Genomic DNA, 20,023 nt, shown 5'->3' with positions numbered 1-20,023 from the left:
TGATGAATGGCTAGTTCGGCTGGACCCCTTGAAACGAGTTGATATATTGGGCCAAATAGCCTAAAAATGGGTTAAACAAGTATTGTACCGGATTCGTTGAAAGATTTGGGCCAATATGGCCCAAAACCCGTGGACCATTTAATGGGTCGGTCTTGCCTAAAACGAAGTGAACCAAGTTGATTGGTTGGCTTGCTAGGCTTAGCCTTTTTGACAGGTTTGGGTTGGCTGACCTAGTCCGTTGAGTTGGTTTGGGTTCCCATTGTGGATTGGTTTGGCCTGAAACGAACTGAATCGATCAGGAATCCCCTGGAATTGGTCTAACCCTACTATAAAGGTGGCTGAACCGAGATGAACCCTGAGGAACCGATGTCTAACGATATGAATTGAGAATAAAAGGTTTGAATTGGATTGACTCATATAGCGCGTGGATCCTACGCGCATATCAGGTTTCAGTGCGTGGCGAGTGCAATTGACGCACAAAAGATCTGCCAACATGTGAGCACGTGAACCACACGTGCGGAGCAATTAGGTAGCGTGTGTGGGCGCGTGGAGCCTCAAATGCCGATGATTCCGATTGATCTAGAACGGTCGTTGTGAGATATGTCGTATGACGAGACCACTGAGCTGATTAATTGAGCGTGTTGGAGCATGGTTGCAAGGGAAGAATGTTTGGGCAGCTCGTTGAAGCACATCTAGATGCTATTGGCGGCAGATATTCCACAGATAGGTAGATCTATACCTCACAAGCTTGATTAAGGGATTATTTTTTCATATTGAGCTGGGGTGAAAGCATAGAAGAGACTAGTAGTGCCTTCGGAGGCATGAAGCGGCATTTGGACGACTTGAATTATGAGACAGTCGTACAGTATACAAAAGACACTTGAAAAACATGACATTGAAGGTTAGAAGAAAGTGACTCTGATATCATGTTAAATATTGAATAAGAGAATATTAAAAAGAAAAGAGAGAGAGTAGAAACGCGTATGGACTACATCTTGTATTGTTGAGTATATATAACCATGTTACGTAGCTCTAGTTATAGAGCAAGAATGAGTGGTAGCAAAAAAACCGTAGACTAAACTCTAGAATACATAAAGAAATAAATAACCTAAAGAATAATATCAAATCCCAACGAGGAGAGGTCATCCTTACATATATAAATCAAGTAATCACAAATTTTTCATATATGAGTGAGGATTGCTTTATTTACTTGATTGCCCAATTCGCCCTCTTCGTATGGAAATTTCAATTTATAAAAAATGCTACATAAAAAACAAATTATGACCATTTTAAATAAATTTGTATGGAAATGGAACAAATGCTAAATCATAAAGAAAAAACGAAACATTGCAAAGCAAGCCAAACAAAAATTATAAATACTGAGACTCCTTTCATATATGTAGTAGCTTCATAACATGACTTAGGAAAGTTCAATTCCGGCCTCCTCTTCTACATAATTCACATAAATGTAATAATATTGAAAATAAAAGTTGACATTTCCCCCTATATTCTACGTTCAAAGAACCACATTTCCACTAAACTCACTAATATAATTCCCACAAAAACACCAATAAACCCACCCCTCAATCCGAGAGCACGCACCACTACTGTCTAGTGGCGGAACTGTGGTGACGGAGTCTGTGTTGCCAGAGCCGACTTTGATGCTGGCAATGGAGACGAATGCTTGGGCAAATTATGTCCATGGATAAAACGATCACAGTCAACTTAATTTTGGCCTTTCTCACAGATGAAATAGAAGGGTCCTGGCCTGTCAAGCTCAACCTTGGTTTTGGTATCCTTGTATTCTTTGATTAGATTGATTGCAGCTCTCGTACTCCTCCTTTCCTCCTTTGTCACTTGCAGTACCGAGTCAATGTTGATATTGTATTCAAAGACTGAAGAGTCAAGAAAATGAGGAAATTGTTGTTAGGATTGAGATAAAGTTGAACATCCCAAAATCATTATGAAGGGAAAAAAAAATATATATATATAGTAAAAAATCAACCATTGATTTTTCTTTTTAAAAATTACTGTCACATCATCTCAATTTTATAAGAGTATCACATTCTAGTAAATAACATTACCTAAAAAAAAAAAATTTGATCATAAGAAGTACAGCATCAGAAAATGAAAACTCAATTCTTTTTATTTTTTAACTTTTTGCTGCATAAGAATTGTAACAAAACACAAGTCTTCATGAACTGGATTTTCGATTCTCTGCATGTGCACAAAAAGCTAGATAAACTGAAAATAAAAAATAAAACTTAGTTGATAATTAATGCAGGAAAATGCAAGTAAATCAAAACACGGCCACATGGAAAATTATGTAAAGAGAGTTAAAATTATTAAAAACTTGTACAAATGGCATGAAAGAATTAAACTTTACAAGAAAAAGAGAATTGAAGCGAGATGAGATATTACTGAGAAAATTGCCAACATTGAATCGGTATTTCTCAACCCACTGAGTGAGAGATCTGAAGAAGGTGGCCGACTACTCCATGAATTTTCCTTGCCTCCAACCATGAAACTGTCTACCTTTGGAGAAGCTAAGCAAACAAAAGAAGAATGTCAGAGTTGGAATAATAGTTCCCAAGGAAGCCATTGACTCAAACACACTTTGAAAGTATTGACTATAACACCATACTACGTTTTGGCTCAATCAACTCATTTATATAGGCAATTATCATGTAGTATATCTAAGCTTTACATTTTAATTAGTTTGAAAGTTAATAACAGCGGAAGACTAACAACCTGCGATAAACACATGCGTGTGTTGTGAGTACTTGGTCAAGTTATGTGTCACTGTTATATCCTTTGAATTGATATTTTATCCGTAACTACAGAATCCTTTGATGTGGTTTCATTCGCAACAGCCTCTTACTAAAAACGACAACAATATAATTGTGGTGTAAATTGCACACCTGAACAATTGTTGTCTCTTTATAATTATAGAAAATTTACAAATCAACAAATCAATACAAAAACGTAAATACTAAAGAGTAATCATTACACAGCACACAAACTTTTCAGTTTTCATGTCACTCTTTCACGTTACAGGGTAAATGCTAGCCCACAAACCTTTCTCCTTACTCTCTCTATACATTATAGAGTAATGACTATAGAATTAAAGAAATAAGAAACTATTAGACTTTATATATAGTCAGATGCCTCAAAAGTACTTACTCATCGTGAAACTGTGGGTTACTTCATAGAAATCCAAGATAAGTCAATAACCAGATGTTGACTTAACGATCATCAAGATACCTGGCTCTGTTAGCATAAGAGTATGCAAAGAGTTGGGTGAATGAGCACTGTTTAATTAACAACCAATGATCAATTGTTAATTTTAAATACCACAACATCATTTTAACCGCAGACCAATGTATAGATAGAGTTATCATTATTTGAATTCGAATTAAAATGAGTGCCGGTATCCTTATCATCATTTGAATTTGAACTAGAGTTATCTTAGCTTCAACAAGTTGCAATAAGAGGCCAGGTAATAATATAATTACTGGACCATTGGCATATGCTAATCGCATTTGGTCATCCAACACCCAATATTTAATCCATAGTATCATGTATAGGTGCTTCAAAAAAAAAAAAAAAGTTTTTATCACAAACTTTAATTTTTCTTTTTTTTCTTTTCTTTTAATTTTCTACGCAGCTTTGCATCAGGATTCATTTAAAAACCAATTTCTATCTATCCCTTGTAATCTTTTTCCATTTTCAAATAGAAAAATAAAAAAAAAATCTATCTACATTTTTGGACGGGCAAAACTAGGATTGTATGACTTTCTTTATTATTATTCCAACTCTCTTCTTATATAGTAAGTAAAAGATGTAAACTCTTTTAATATATTTTTAATCAAGTAACTTACAACTTACAAGCAATTTTTGGTCTAGATACTATGAAGGCAACCAATTTTTGGCCAATTAGTATAGTAGATCTATTAAAAGTAAAAATGTTACACTTTGGTTCTCATTTTCCATATCCTTTACAATCATGTTTCATGTGCTTTTATAGCCATAAACCGTAACTATTCTAACAGCCCATCTAACAAAGTAACTTGATTCAAACATACTCTGAAGTTATTGATAAGGCTGGCTGTTGATGAGTGCAATGTGTGAAACATACATCTGGAGATTATTGCTTTGTTTCAAGTAAAGTGTATTTTCTCTTACACTCTGAAGGTATTGAAAGGCTGGCTGATGATGAGTGCAATGTGTGAAACATACATCTCGAGATTATTGCCTTGTTTCAAGTAAAGTGTATTTTCTCCTTTTTCCCATTCACTGTGTGGCATAATATATATATATATATATATATATATATATATATATATATATATATATAAAGAAGTAAAGTGTCTTTTTCGTGTTTCTTAGATGACTCAAAATAACTTTACGTTTTGGCATATTAATGAATTATTATTTTTGGGATTTTTTTTTTTTGTTATGGGTTATTAGATTATTGCATTTAACAAATGTAATATTTCTTTCTCAAGGAAAATTTAAGTGTTATTTATGGAATCAAAACTACTCATGCAGGATTCCCTATGCAAAGTTGGATAGTTTCAAGTGTTAACTCTAGATGCTCATCCATCAAATCTGACTTTGACTGTAAGGGATGACAATTAATAATCAAATATTTGAATCAGTTCTGACATGATGGTAAAAATCATAATTATATGAAATTACAAAAAAATTACATATAATATCCAAAAGTGATTTTCACTTACATCAAACTACTATTTATAACTAATAAGATTAAATGCCATCATGGTAAAATATTGAAGTTTGAACTCTATCAATTGTGGACATTATTACAAGTATATTATTACGGGTTTGGCTAGTGTCAGTTTTAGAATACAAGAGACACATGTTCGAATCTCAATGAGTTCCATTTTAATTAAAAGTGGACTCAAGTCAAATATGAGGTTGAACTATATTGTACTGTTATGCATGTTCGCTAGGGTTAATTGATGAAACCATTTAAAAAAAAAAAAAAAGAAAAGAAAAGAAAAGAAAAGAAAGTAAGAATCACAAATAAAAATATTTGTTTTAATTTTTACCAATTTCGAGGGGCCGTGCTCCATCATAGTATTCTTTTGTAATTATTGGTTGTCTTATCATTTCTTATCTCCTTTTTTAACTCATGGATTTAACCAAACACTATTAGAAAATTAGGAGAAATATCATTTTTTTTTTTATTACAAAACCTGGTGATAACTTGGTTTCTAGCTACTTGGGTCTCCCAAAAGTTCAAAATATCAAAAGTGTTTTCATAAGTGGCCCTAAATTTTGCTTATATTAGACGTTTAAACCAATAGGAGCACGGCTCCTCTCCAATTTAATTTTCTCATCTTTCCTCCAATGCAAGTTATGGATTATACCACATCAACTAAATAAAATTTAAGGGTCATGGGAGAATTTGGTTTTGGATTTTGGATGTTTGAATTTTGGGTAGTTGGACCATGAGTGGCCGACAGTTATAGGGTCTGTAGGTGTACATGGTCGGGAGGCTCTGATCAGTCGTGCACTTTGTTGTTGGTGAGATTCATTGTGGGTTAAAAGAAGTTGTTGAAGTTGTACAAGATTAGTACAGAAGTCGTAAACGTATTATATCTCTTTATTTTGAACTCTTAGATTTTATTTAGTTGATATGGCACAATCCAAACCTTGTATTAGAGGAAATAGGAGAACACTAACTTGGAGGGAGCTCCTAAATTGATATTATATTTTCTTGGAGCGATGTTCATATATATTTCAAAACATTTACAATAAGTTTAAGGCTATCTCAACATATTCTACTCCTATAATAGGCACGCTTTTAGATTGGCCCTTTGATGCATTGCCACAATAAAAATGTCACATACTCAAAATAATTTTGCCTTTCCAAAATTCGATAATATATAGTGACTTTACAACGACAACAACTATTATTAGCATGGCCTTGATATACGCATGTTATCATAAGAGAAGTCATCAACAACTTAGTCGGGATATTACCAATTTAATAATTGTTAAAGTATTAATTAAATAATTAAATTTATTATTTTTATAAGGTTAAGTTTGTTAAAATGACTAATAATTTAATATGGTATTAGAGTTAATTCTGGATTCGAACTATAACTTTACAATTTACACCATTTAAATTACATATTTTAGGTCTTGTGCAATTCACTTGTTAAGGCATCATTTGAAATGAGAAAAGTGTTAAAGTATTAATTAAATAGATTGATTAATATATGGAATTTTAAAGTCAAAATTTTTTGTTATTATTGCAGCTAATGGTGTACATAATGTCACATCGTTTAAAATTTTAGATAACTTGAAAAAATCATATTCACCATGTGGCAAATAAAAAAAATAAAGGTGGTCAAATAAAAAAGATTTACCTGTTTCCCAAAACCGCTTATTCTAGACCGAAGATTAATCCCTTGATGAGCCAAAATATTGGAGCAGGGAAAAGCGATAACAAGTACGTAAGAGGGAGGGATCCGAGGGGAGCAATGAAGCGTACCAAAAACCTAAAAAACTTGGAATTCAAGAAACAATACTTAAAAAGTTAAGCAAGAGTAGAGGGTGGCATCAAATATATCTCTATCTTGATTGGTATGGTAAGGGCAGATAGGAAATAAACCCACAAAATTCAGAAGACAAGATTGTGGGCAAGGATAGGGAGGATGCAAGGTAGTGAGGAAACTATGCCTACAAACTTGACGCTCCGAGCGGGGAATTAGAGGGTCTCGGACCGGTTCTTAAAGGCGACGAAATCTGATTCAGAAACTTTCATGTAAGTTTTAGACCATCGATTAGGTTTTGATTTTTGATCCGAGGGTTGGTAGGGGTTTCAATATTTCTACTAGAGCGAGTGACCGTTTGACCTGGCAGGACTGGATGGTCACAAGTTCTGCATGTTTGGAAGAGAGAAAACTGTGATCTGGTTCACGAGCCTCTCGAGAATGAGCTGCATGCTCTTTTGCTTTTGCTTTTACTTGACTGTGGGAAGTGAAGAAAAATGGCGAAGAAAAATGACATGAAAACTCACATTCTTCACGTTTGAACTAACCATTTTCGTATTAATTAAGCAAAATTTGGTCATCTAACACCAGATCAACATTTTTTTTTGAGAGGAAGATCAACATAAAGTTACAAGAAAAAAGAATAAAAAAGTCTTCTTCTTTTATTTTTTATTTATTTATAAAAAGTTAATTTTTTTAATTAAATTAACTATTTTTTATTAGCCTAAACTTTTGGAATAAATCGTAATTTAACAACATAACTTGATTAATGGTAATGAATGTTGATATTTTATTACGTCTTGCCTGGTATCATGGAAATTAATGGGAAGATCCATTCATATTTTAATTCTCTAGTTCATCAATTCCATTTTCTTAGAAAAACTCTTTTAGCTAGGTTTAATTATAAAGATCAAAGTATTTGGAAAATTTCACTTACCCCTCGATATATCATTGTTTTTGCAATGTTGAACTTTGAATTACCCAAAGTTGCAATGTGAATATTCTATTTTTCAACCCCTTTTAATCTTACATTTACTGTTAGGGCTTTATGTTAACTCTAACGGTTAACATGTTCAAGACAGGATCACACCACTCTGTTTTACCTCATTTGCTTTTCTAAAAAATTATTGAGATGTTTCATAATAAGATTCTTATTTGATAACTATAGTTATTTGTTTGCATAGTTTTAAATTTTTGTATGATAAATATAGTCTAAAGTAGCTTTTAGTTCATGAAAAGCTAGAATTTATTTAGTTGCATTTGAATTGTTGAAATATGATTTTCGGTCCATGTGTGTTTTCTCATCTTTAAAAGGATTTTTCTATAGAAAAAATAGGTGAAAGTGACCATTAAGAAAATTTACTAATTCCTATGCTTACGTTGAGCAAGCAACCTTTATTTGGTGCATCAATTGAGTAATGTTTTTTATACAATTTTAACAACTATTTTTAAGATCAACTATTAGATCTGTTTTTTTACATGTGGGCCTTAAATTTTCAATGGAAGATTTTAAAAAATAGTTGTTAGAATTGTATAAAAATTGTATAAGAAACATTATTTAGCTTGCTTCAATTTGCTACCATATTTGTTGTTAGATATGAAAAAGAAGAAGAAGAAGAAGTTATTGTTAGTGCTAGGAGAACCCGACAACAAGCTTGGTTACAAGATGGCGTTACCAAGCTCGAGGCTACTTATGGCGGATGTAAGAAGTCAATGACTTATAAATAAAAAGATTTTCTTGCATTTTTCCGACATGGGATCGATAATAATTAACGAACACTAAAGTCAATAATCTGGGTTGCCTCTTTCACTCTTTTATTTTCTCTCAAAAGTCATGGATGGCTTTCAAGAAGCAATTTTAGATCATGGCAAAGTTTTGTGCTTAGACTCCGAGACTTAAAAAAAATCCATTTTGAAACAAATAATACTTGGATTACTTCTTAATGATATATTTCCTACATACTTACAAAAAACGATATAATTTTTAATATGTTAATTATTTGTCTTTTAAATCTTTTGGTAAATAAAATGGACAATGTTCCATCCCTACACACTGGTATAATCTGACTGTTTGCCACCTTAGTTTCGTGTTTTGCAAGTATCCATAATATAGTTTGATCATGCAAAAATAGGTATAATCAGTTACAAAATTCGAAATAAAAACAAATAATATAATTTGTGATTTTCTTTTCCTTTCTAATTCCTATGGTTCTGAGCTTCTTATAATTTAGGTACAGTTCACAAGTTTTGGCAGTCATCAAAAATATGTATGACATGATCTAACAAAAATAACAATTGCATTCCACTTGATCACAACAAAATGATTGTAACACAAATCCTTGCAAATAATATTTGGTTCACATATGTATAAATATCTTTTAGTTTTCAACATATGTATGGTGAAACTTTTATAATGCAAAATTTTATTTACAATGTTTTACAATACGAAAGTTTTACTTACAAACTTGATTTATTGGAGGAAATCAAATGTTTGTATGACAATTTCAATGCAAGAAAATCATGAGCCAAAGATTCAAGAAAGGAGGAAGGTCAGTGAAAGGATGAAAACTCAGAGTCGGTTCTTGATTATTGACTAAAATCGATAACCAGTTCTAGGGTAGCCGGTTATTGTAAATTGCCAACCGGCGGTTAATCTGCTACCCTGATTGCTATCTGGTTACCCAGACCGAGTACCAAATCATTGTTTGGTACATCAAAAATTTACCATTAAATGCCCCTAACAAAGTCGTACATATATAGCTTCCTTCAAGGAGCTTTGCATCTCTAATATATATACTCTTCACAGCTTGTTTGCATCACGATTAACTTAACAACTAATTCTAATATATATTTTTTCGAACCTAAATTCTTGGGTTTTTATTTTTTAAAGATGAAAACCAAAATCTGATCTTATTATTTTTTGTAAGTGAAATTCGTACGTAGAATATTCAATTAAAATTGTAAAGACAGGTTTGGAACTCAAGACCCCTATGCTCTCTCTATTAATTGGATCGTCTAAAGATACTGTTGATCACATTCAACTAATGCAACAACCAGATCTCAACCATATGAGGAAGAAGATCATGAAGACCAAGTCAACACATAGATAAATTTTGAATATTTGAATTCTATTGCATGTATTGTTTAACTTATGGATAAGATCTAAACTGATCATAACGTTAACATTCCTATATATACAACCACTGCCACTGAATTAATTAAACCGAGATGATCGAACCTTGTGGGCAGCAACATACAACTCTCATATATGTTAAATTCAGACTTGATATTTAATCATTAATTAATAATCTAATATTTACTGATTACTTAAAAAAAAAAAAAAAAACCAAAGAAGAGTTATATGCATGACCCAAATGGCTATATCGAGTTTTCTCATTCGTGAGCCAACTATTTGCTGATCTGGATCAAAAGCTATAAACTGAATTTTCCTTCGTAATGCATGCTTTTCTCGTTCACAACACCCATACAAATTCTACTTAAATTTAAAATCACCTCCATCTACGCAAACCCTTTGCATCTCTCACTCACCATTTAGAACAAAATCTTAACTGAAACCAATTTAATGGAAGAGCTTGCAATATTTTGCTATCTTTTGTATTTGTTAAATATATTGAAGAAGATAATATTAAAGAGAGGATTATGTGCTACATCTTGTATTATTGACTATATATAACCGTGTTACATAGCTATCTATTTATAGAGAGAGAATAAGTAGTGAGTAAGAAATCCTAGATTAAATCCTAGATTAAATCCTAGAATACATAAGAAAATAAATAACGTAAAGAATAATATCAAATATTCTTAACATCCCTCTCAAACACAAGGTGTAGAAGAAAGAAAGGGAAATGATTTTTATTTATTTATTTTTAAATTTTGCCAGAAAAGTTGCTTGAGATTGCTGAAAAAGTAACTGGAAAGTCACCAGAAGTTGATCGGAAAATTCACTAGAGAAGCTGCCGAACAGTACTGACTGCGGTGGATGGCGGCTATTGAAGGTAGTAGCCAGTTGCGGCAGTGGCTAAACTTGGCCATTGTGGACTAGTTTGGCCTGAAATGAGTGGGCATCCTGGGTTGAATTTGTATGCCCATATTAGAACCCGGCTGTCCAATTGATGAGTGGGCTAGTTTGGTCTGGACCCTTGAAATGGGTTGACAGATTGGGCCAAATCAGCTTGAAAAATGAGTTAACGTGGTATTGGACCGGATTCGTTAAAAGATTTGGGCCGTTATGGCCCAAAACCCATGGACCATTTAATGGGTCGGTCTTGCCTAAAACGAAGTGAACCAGGTTGATTGGTTGGCCTGCTAGGCTAAGCCTTTTTGACAGGTTTGGGTTGGCTGGCCTAGTCATTTGAGTTGGGTTGGGTTCCCATTGTGGATCGGTTTGGCCTGAAACGAACTGAATCAGCTAGGAATCTCTTGGAACCGGCCGGTTTGAACCTACTGTAAAAGTGGCCGAACCAAGATGAACCTTGAGGAACCGATATCTAACGATCTAAACTGAGAAAAAAAGGTCTGAACTGGATTGATGCATGTAGCACGTGGATCCTACGCGCATATTAGGTTTCAGCATGTGGCGAGTGCAATTGACACATAAAAGATCTGCCGGCGTGTGGCAGCAGATATTCCATAGATAAGTAGATCTATACCTCACAAGCTTGATTAAGGGATTATTTTTTCAGATTGAGCTGGGGTGAAAGCGTAGAAGAGACTAATAGTGTTTTCAGAGGCGTGAAGCGGCATTTGGACGACTTGAATTATGAGATAGTCATACAGCACGCAAAGGACACCTGAAAAACATGACATTGAAGGCCAAAAGAAAGTGGCTATAATACCATGTTAAAAATTGAATAAGAGAATTATTAAAAAGAGGAGAGAGAGCGGAAACACATATGGGCTATGTCTTGTATTATTGAGTATATAAAACCATGTTACATAGCTCTATTTATAGAGCAAGAATGAGTAGTAGCAAAGAAACCGTACACTAAACTCTAGAATACATAAAGAAATAAATAACCTAAAGAATTTTATCAAATCCCAACGAGGACTATATAAATTAAGTAATTACAAATTTTTCATATATGAGCGAGGATCGCTTTGTTTACTTGATCGCCCAATTTGCCATCTTCATATGGTAATTTCAATTTATTAAAAATGCTACGTAAAAAACAAATTATGACCATTTTAAATAAATTTGGAAGGAAATGGAACAAATGCTAAATCATAAAGCAAAAACAAAACTTTGCAAATTAAGCAAGCCAAACAAATTATAAATACTGTGACTCCTTTCATATATGTTGTTGTAGCTTTCATAACATGACTAGGAAAGTTCACATTCGGCCTCCTCTTCTACATAATTCATAGAAACATAATAATATTGAAAATAAAAGTTGACATTTCCCCTATACTCTACGTTCAAAGATTAACCACATTTCCACTAAGCTCACTAATATAATTCCCACAAGAACACCAAACCCACCCCTCAATCCAAGAGCGTGCACCACTACTGTCTGGTGGCAGATCTTTTGGCCTTTCTCATAGCTTCCCCCAGCTTTGCTGATGAAATAGAAGGGTCCTGGCCTGTCAAGCTCAACCTCGGTTTTGGTATCCTTGTATTCTTTGATAGGGTTGGATTGGTTGCAGCTCTCGTACTCCTCCTTTGTTAGTTGCAGTACTGAATCAATGTTGAGATTGTATTCGAAGAATGAAGAGTCAAGAAAATGAGGATATTGTTGTTAGGATGGAGAGAAAGTTGAACCTCCCGATAAACGTTATGAAGAGGAAAAAAAAAAAAAGTAGAAAATCAACTATTGATTTTTCTTTTTAAAAATTACTGTCACGTTATCTCAATTTTATAAGAGGAGTATAACATTACCTAAAAAACAAAAAATTGATCATATGAAGTACAACATGAGAAAATGAAAACTCAATTCCTTTTATTTTTATTTATTTTTAACTTTTTGCTGCATAAGAATTGTAACAAAACACAAGTCTTCGATCATTCATGAACTGAATTTTCAATTCTCTGCATGTGCACAAAAAGATAAACTGGAAATAAAAAAATAAAACTCAGTTGATAATTAATGCAGGAAAATGCAAGTAAATCAAAACCCGGCAACATGAAAAATTATGTAAAGAGAGAGTTAAAATTATTAAAAACTAGTACAAAAGGCATGAAAGAATTAAACTTTACAAGAAAAAGAGGACTGAAGCGAGATGAGATATTACTGAGAAAATCGCCAACATTGAATCGGTTTTTCTCAGCCCACCGACTGAGAGAATCTGAAGAAGGTGGCCGACTACTCCATGAATTTTCCTTGTCTCCAACCATGAAACTGTCTACCTTTAGACAAGCTAAGCAAACAAAAGAAGAATGTCAGGGTTGGAATAATAGTTCACAAGGAAGCCATTGACTCAAACACACTTTGAAAGTATTGACTATAACACCATACTACGTTTTGGCTCAATTAACTCATTTATATAGGCAATTATCATGTAGTATATCTAAGCTTTACATTTTAATTAGTTTGAAAGCAAATAACAGCGGAAGACTAACAACCTGCGATAAACACGTGCATGCGTGTGAGTACTTGGTCAACATGGTTTGGTCAACATAGTTATGTGTTACTGCTATATCCTTTGAATTGATTTTATCCATAACTGCAGAATATATCCTTTGATTTGGTTTCATTCGCAGTAGCTTCTTACTGAAAATGACAACAATATAATTGTGGTGTAAATTGCACATCTGAATAATGGTTGTCTCTTTATGATTACAAAAAATTTACAAAGCAACAAATTAATACAAAAACGTAAATACTAAAGAGTAATCATTACACAACACACAAAAAATAAATAAAAATCTATCTACATTTTTGGACGGGCAAAACTAGGATTGTATGACTTTCGTTATTATTATCCCAACTCTCTTCTTCTATAGTAAGTAAAAGATGTAACCTCTTTTTGATATATTTTTAATCAAGTAACTTACAACTTACAAGCAATTTTTGGTCTATATACTATGAAGCCGACCAATTTTTGGCCAATTAGTATAGTAGATCTATTAAAAGTAAAAATGTTACGCTTTGGTTCTCATTTTCCATATCCATTATAATCATGTTTCATGTGCTTTAATAGCCTTAAACCGTAGCTATTCTAACAGCCCATCTCACAAAGTAACTTTTGATTACGTACTACTGAGAGCATTCCTGGTAGCCTCACCAAAATAGTTTTTTAGCTATTTTGGTGAGCCAATTTGATGAAAATCCTGAAAAATCACTTCTAGCAGCCTCACCATTTTAACCAAAAAATTTTGATGACTGAAATTACTAACCAAATTAGATGAGGCATTTTCACTCAACAACCCACTCACCAAATTTTGTTTCACCTTTCTCTCTCACATGATTGCACACTTTTTTCCTTTTTTCTCTCATTTTCTTCTCCCATCTCCAATCTCTCACACGATAATGTCATTATTTCATGGATATGAATGATTTTTTGTAAAAAGATTATATAGAGAAAAAATAAATAGATATGAAAAAATGGTGAGGCTGCTGGGGAAATTTTAATAAAGTGGCTAACCAGAATAGAAAAAAATAATTTTTAATTATTTTGGTGAATAAAATTTGGTGAGGCTACTAGGAATGCTCTTATGAGGGATAAGGTTGGTTGTTGATGAGTGCAATGTGTGAAACATACATCTGGAGATTATTGCCTTGTTTCAAGTAAAGTGTATTTTCTCCTCTTTTTTTTCCCATTCATTGTGTGGCATTATATATATATATATATATATATATATATATATATATATATATATATATATATATATATATATATATATATAAAGAAAGAAGTAAAATGTCTTTTTCGTGTTTCTTAGATGAATCAAAAGACCTCTTTAAAAAAAATTATGACTCAAAATAACTTTACGTTTTGACATATTAATGAATTATTGATATTTTTTTTTTTTTTTTTTTTTTTTCCTGTTATGGGTTATTAGATTATTGCATGTAACAAATGTAATATTTCTTTCTCAAGGAAAATTTAAGTGTTAATTAGGGAATCAAAATAGCGAAAGACTATTCATGCGGGATTCCCAATGCAAATTTGGATACTTTGAAGTGTTAATCCTCAATGCTCACCTATCAAATCTGACTGTAAGGGATGACAAACGTACGATAATCAAATATTTGAATCAGTCCCGATGATAGTAAAAATTATAATTATATTATATGAAATTACAAATAAAATTAAAGTAATTTTTACTATCACATCAAATTATTATTTATAACTAACTAGCATAAAGCGGGTTGTTTTTATTATAATTTATTTGAAAAGTCTTTAAAAGATTATTAGTAATCAATTTTCTTTTCTCACTCATTTAACTAATTGCTACTAAAAATATATACAAAAAAATGTTTATAAGATCATCTTGAACAGTTCTTTACTCAATAATATAACCGCACATATTAAATAAATTTAAAAATTCATAAAGTTTAATCCTTGTAAATTGGAACATGTTAAATAAGTGTTCATATATATGTAGTTTAAAATGAAATGAACTATGTTGGTGTACGAACATAAAAAAAATTGGATTACAAGAAATTTTTGTCCTTAAAAAAAGAAAAAGAAAAAATAGTGATAGAAATATTGATAACCCAAAAACACAAACATGGCATGAATGAAAACATATGATAATATAAAATCCCATTAAAAAAATATATAAAAACAAATCATAATCCATTATAAAGCCTTAAAAGCTAATGTCAGCCATCAATTAAGAATGTAAACAATCAGCATTACAAAGAAAAAACCAAAAATTCTACTCAATTAATAACAGTGCAAACTAAGAAATCGTCTAAGAAACTCTCTATCTTCCTCTCTCTGAATTTAGTGTAAAATTTACAAAAAAGAAAAAAGCCATTTGAATTAAAAAAAGAATAGAAACGGTTGTACAGAAAAAGAATATAAACGGTTTTGAAACACCAAAGAAATAATTAAGCATTGAACTTCATATGAGATGATTTATTTGATTGCAAAAAAAAAAAAAAAATAGAAATAATTATAATGGAAAGAAAGATAGCAAGTCAAGCACCTAGCTCTGCCAGATTCATATCAAAATAGATGAATTACATCTATACAAAGTGAATCGCTTTCTTTTATCTATGGTTGTTGAAGAAGAACTTAAGTCTATCTTTGATAGTTTCAAACTTTCTGAGTAGAGTTTCTCAGTAAGATACAAACCTCCATCTGTCCAACCATAATCAACCATAATCAAGTAAGTGAAACCTAAAGTAGCAAAGTACAACATATTAATAAGTAGAACACCTAAAAATAACATGAGTCTGATCTATGAATTATCCTAACAGTAAATGTTGACAAATTTGAAAGAAATAAACTTCAAGCGCAATGTACTTGTATAAATGCAATTACCAACATCTAAAGCACCAGTTTTCAAATTCAACATTTTATTTTGTTGCAAGTAAAATTACATAAGAAAATATGAATGGGCGTGAGAGAGATGCCAAAACTTAAACCCAAGACTACACATGATAAAAAAAATTCCACCAAATCGGGGAAATTCAAAGTAGAGGTTTGAGCCAAATAAAATTATCAACAAAAGCATATATATATATGTATACAAATACAATGAACTCTAATTAATAAACAACATATACCTTACCACAAACATTGCCGCAAATATCATCGGATTTCTTGTTACAGTAATGGCTTCCTGTCTCGCCCATCATCCACCACATGCTTGCTTTCTCTCTACAATATCACAAAACTCTGTCCTTGCAAATACTCAAGGAGTAATAAAAGGGATCCGAAAAAATCAGATTGACCAAAATGCCCGCCCCAGCACCGTACAATGCGTCCAAAACTGATGGCAAAAACGAAAATTTCCCAGATATTCAGCCCTCTGATCTCCCTTCGTTACACTAAAATGGACGCTCCACGCTACTTTCTTCGATTCGATTTTCGCTGATAAAAAAGAATATGCCCAAGAAATCTCCAAAAATAACAAAAAGGAAATAAATTGGATTTTGGAAAAAGAATAACGGGCCAGTAAGTGAAGGAAACAAAGGAAAAAGTTGATAAACTGATAACCCACTACTGACCCACAACCCATATAGCCCATGACTCCATTATCCAACTAACAACCTAACTGACCCACACTACTTCAGCCTCAATCCACGCCCCGCACTTCATAGAATAATCTGGAAGATTGCTCAACAGGTGATGTATCGCACATTGGTGTCCGAAGCCCCTTTTTTTCATGGTTCTTGTCAGGAAACGTCTAGAGCTCATAGCAGAATAGCGGAGAAGAAAAAAGAGAAGAGAAAAAGAACATAAGAGAAAGAAAGAGAGGGAGAGGGAGCGTCTATGAGAGTTTTATTTTTATTTTAATTTTTTAAATCACATCTGTGAGAGTTACAGAGAGAAGGGTGAGATGGTTAGAGAAAGAAAAGGAAATCAGAAGAAAGAGAGAATAGCGGAGAAGAAGAAAGAGAAGAGAAAAAGAACATAAAAGAGAAAGAAAGAGAGGGAGAGCGAGCGTCTATAAGAGTTAGAGAGAGAAGGGTGAGACGTCTCACAGTTAGAGAAAGAAAAGGAAACGAGAAGAAATGCACGTTAAGTCAGCATTGAAACACACATAAACTGCAGTCTAACTAAATGGCACAGTTCAATTTTAAAAACAATGGGTTCAATAAACACACGTACGGTTCAACCTTTCAAAATAACCGGTTCATACCACGTGTACAGATTTTAAGCTCTCTTCAAGAAAAAACTCAGTTTTATATAAATATATGATAAGATTAAATGTCATCATGGTATCATATTTAAATATGAACTCTATCAATAGTGGACATTATTATAAGTATATTATTTAGGGTTTGGCTAGTTCCAGTTTCAAAATACAAGAGACACATGTCCGGTTCTGATCAATGAGTTCCATTTTAATTAACATAGGACTCAAGTCAAATAGGAGGATGAACTATATCGTACTGTTATGTTCGCTAGGGTTAATTGATATAACCATTAAAAAAAAAGTAAGAATCACAAATAAATATATTTGTTTTAATTTTTACCAATTTTGAGGTGCCGTGCTCCACCATAGTATTCTTTGGTAATTATTGGTTGTATTATCATTTCTTATCTCACTTTTTAACTCATGGATTTAACCAAACACTAATAGAAAATTAGGAGAAATATCATTTTATTTATTATTACAAAACTTGGTGATAACTTGGTTTCTAGCTACTTGGGTCTCCCAAATGTTCAAAATATCAACAGTGTTTTCATAAGTGACCCTAAATTTTGCTTATATTAGACGTTTAAACCAATATATAGGAGTGCGGCTCCCCTCCAATTTAGTTTTCTCATGTTTCCTCCAATGCAAGTTCTGGATTATACCACATCAACTAAATAAAATCTAAGGATTATAGGAGAATTTGGTTTTGGATTTTGGATGTTTGAATTTTGGGTTTGTGATTTGGGTGGTTGGACCATGAGTGGCTGATAGTTATAGGGTCTATAGGTGTACGTGGTCGGGAGGCTTTGATCTATCATGCACTTTGTCGTTGGTGGGATCGCGATGCTGGCCGAGGCTTGGGTGTAGTGAAGGAGAGAGAGATGAGATTCTTCGTGGGTAAAAAAAAGTTGTTGAAATTGTACAAGATTAGTACAAAAGTTGTAAACGTATCATATCTCTTTATTTTTAACTCTTAGATTTTATTTAATTGATGCGGCACAATCCAAACCTTGTATTAGAGGAAATAAGAGAACACTAAATTGGAGGGAGCTCCCAAATTGATATTATATTTTCTTGGATCGATGTTCATATATATTTCAAAACATTTACACTAAGTTTGAGGCTATCTCAACATTTTCTAGCTACTTCTATAATTAATAAGCACGCTTTTAAATTGGCATTTTGATCCATTGCCACAATAAAAATGTCACATACTCAAAATAATTTTGCCTTTTCAAAATTTGATAATATATAATGACTTTACAACGACAACGTACGGCTATTATTAGCATGGCCTTGATATACGCCTGTTATCATTAGAGAAGTCATTGATAACTTGAGATATTACCAATTTGATAATTGTTAAAGTATTAATTAAATAATTAAATTTATTATTTTTATAAGGTTAAATTTGTTAAAATTACTAGTGATTTAACATGATATCAGAGTTAATTTTGAATTCGAACCATAACTTTACAATTTACACCATTCAAATTACATATTTTTGGTGTTGTGCAATTCACTTGTTAAGGCAACATTTGAAATGAGATAAGTGTTAAAGTATTAATTAAGTAGATTGATTAATACATGGAATTTTAAAGTTAATTTTTTTTGTTATTATTGCATCTAATGGTGTACATAATGTCACATCGTTTAAAATTTTACATAACTTAAAAACATATTCAGCACGTTGCATATAAAAAACATAAAGTTGGTCAAATAAAAATGATTTACCTGTTTCCCAAAACTGCTTATTCTGGACCGAAGATTAATCCCTTGATGAGCCAAAATACCATTCTGCTCTCCGTTTATTGGATGGAGTAGGGAAAAGCGATAATTAGTACATAAGATGGAGGTATCCGAGGGCAGCCATGAAGCGTACCAAAAATCTAAAAAACTCACTCGAAATTCAAGAAACAATACTTAAGTTAAGCAAGAGTAGAGGGTGGCATCAAATATATCTCTATCGTGATTGGTATGGTAAGGGCAGATAGGAAATAAACCCACAAAATTCAGAAGACAAGATTGTGGGCAAGGATAGGGAAGATGCAAGGCAGTGAGGAAACTATGCCCACAAACTTGATGCTCCGAGCGAGGAATTAGAGGGGCTGGGACCGGTTCTTAAAGGCTACGAAATCTGATTCAGAAACTTTCAAGTAAGTTTTAGACAGTCGATTAGGTTTTGATTTTTGATCCGAGGGTTGGTAGGGGTTTCAATATTTCTGCTAGAGGCCTAGGGAGTGACCATTTGACTCACAAGTTCTGCATGTTTGGAAGAGAGAAAACTGTGATCTGGTTCACGAGGCTCTCGTGAATGAGCTGCATGCTATTTTGCTTTTGCTTTTACTTGACTGTGGGAAGTGAAGAAAAATGGCGAAGAAAAATGACATGTAAACTCACATTCTTCACGTTTGAACTTACCATTTTCGTATTAATTAAGCAAAATTTACAGAATAAATCCTTTGGCCATCCAACACTGATACTCCATTGCTTGTTGGCGGCAATAAGATCGAGGTAATAATATTACTGGACCATTCGCATAGGTGAATCACATTAGGTCATCTAAAGCCAGATCAACATTTTTTTTTTGGAGAGGAAGATCAACATAAAGTTACAAGAAAAAAAAAAAGAAAAAAGAAAAGGTCTTCTTTCTTCTTTTAGTTTTTAGTTTTTATTTATTTATAAAAAGTTGATTTATTTAATTAAATTAACTATTTTT

At 32.6% G+C, this 20,023-nt stretch overlaps 1 protein-coding gene across 5 annotated transcripts; it reads right to left on the bottom strand.

The window, feature by feature from the left end:
* Positions 1 to 1,370: 1,370 nt before the first annotated feature.
* LOC133866567 (early nodulin-like protein 14) lies at positions 1,371 to 17,239 on the bottom strand. 5 transcript variants are annotated; one of them, XR_009899895.1, is made up of 4 exons: positions 6,402 to 6,889; positions 3,184 to 3,270; positions 2,422 to 2,546; positions 1,371 to 1,895 (listed from the first exon to the last, which is right to left on the bottom strand). XR_009899895.1 is itself a non-coding variant. In XM_062303126.1 (4 exons), the coding sequence occupies exons 2-4, from the start codon at positions 13,124 to 13,126 to the stop codon at positions 11,951 to 11,953; spliced, it is 417 nt and encodes a 138-aa protein (XP_062159110.1). In that variant the 5' UTR covers positions 13,127 to 13,255; positions 16,231 to 17,239; the 3' UTR covers positions 11,900 to 11,950. The 5 variants fall into 5 exon arrangements, 1 of the variants encoding a protein (XP_062159110.1); XR_009899894.1 differs by lacking the exon at positions 6,402 to 6,889 and adding an exon at positions 4,541 to 4,617; XM_062303126.1 differs by lacking the exons at positions 1,371 to 1,895; positions 2,422 to 2,546; positions 3,184 to 3,270; positions 6,402 to 6,889 and adding exons at positions 11,900 to 12,222; positions 12,777 to 12,902; positions 13,108 to 13,255; positions 16,231 to 17,239.
* Positions 17,240 to 20,023: the final 2,784 nt, after the last annotated feature.

This window comes from Alnus glutinosa, chromosome 4 (assembly GCF_958979055.1).
Source record: "Alnus glutinosa chromosome 4, dhAlnGlut1.1, whole genome shotgun sequence".
In the NCBI taxonomy this organism is placed as follows: domain Eukaryota; kingdom Viridiplantae; phylum Streptophyta; class Magnoliopsida; order Fagales; family Betulaceae; genus Alnus; species Alnus glutinosa.
This window is presented reverse-complemented; position numbering and strand designations above follow the sequence as displayed.

Bases quoted from the DNA above. Each gene is read 5' to 3' on its own strand.
- LOC133866567 (XM_062303126.1), bottom strand. The intron at 12,223-12,776 runs GTAATATCTCAT...ACATTGATTCAG, and splicing joins CAATGTTGGCGATTTTCTCA to TACTGCAACTAACAAAGGAG.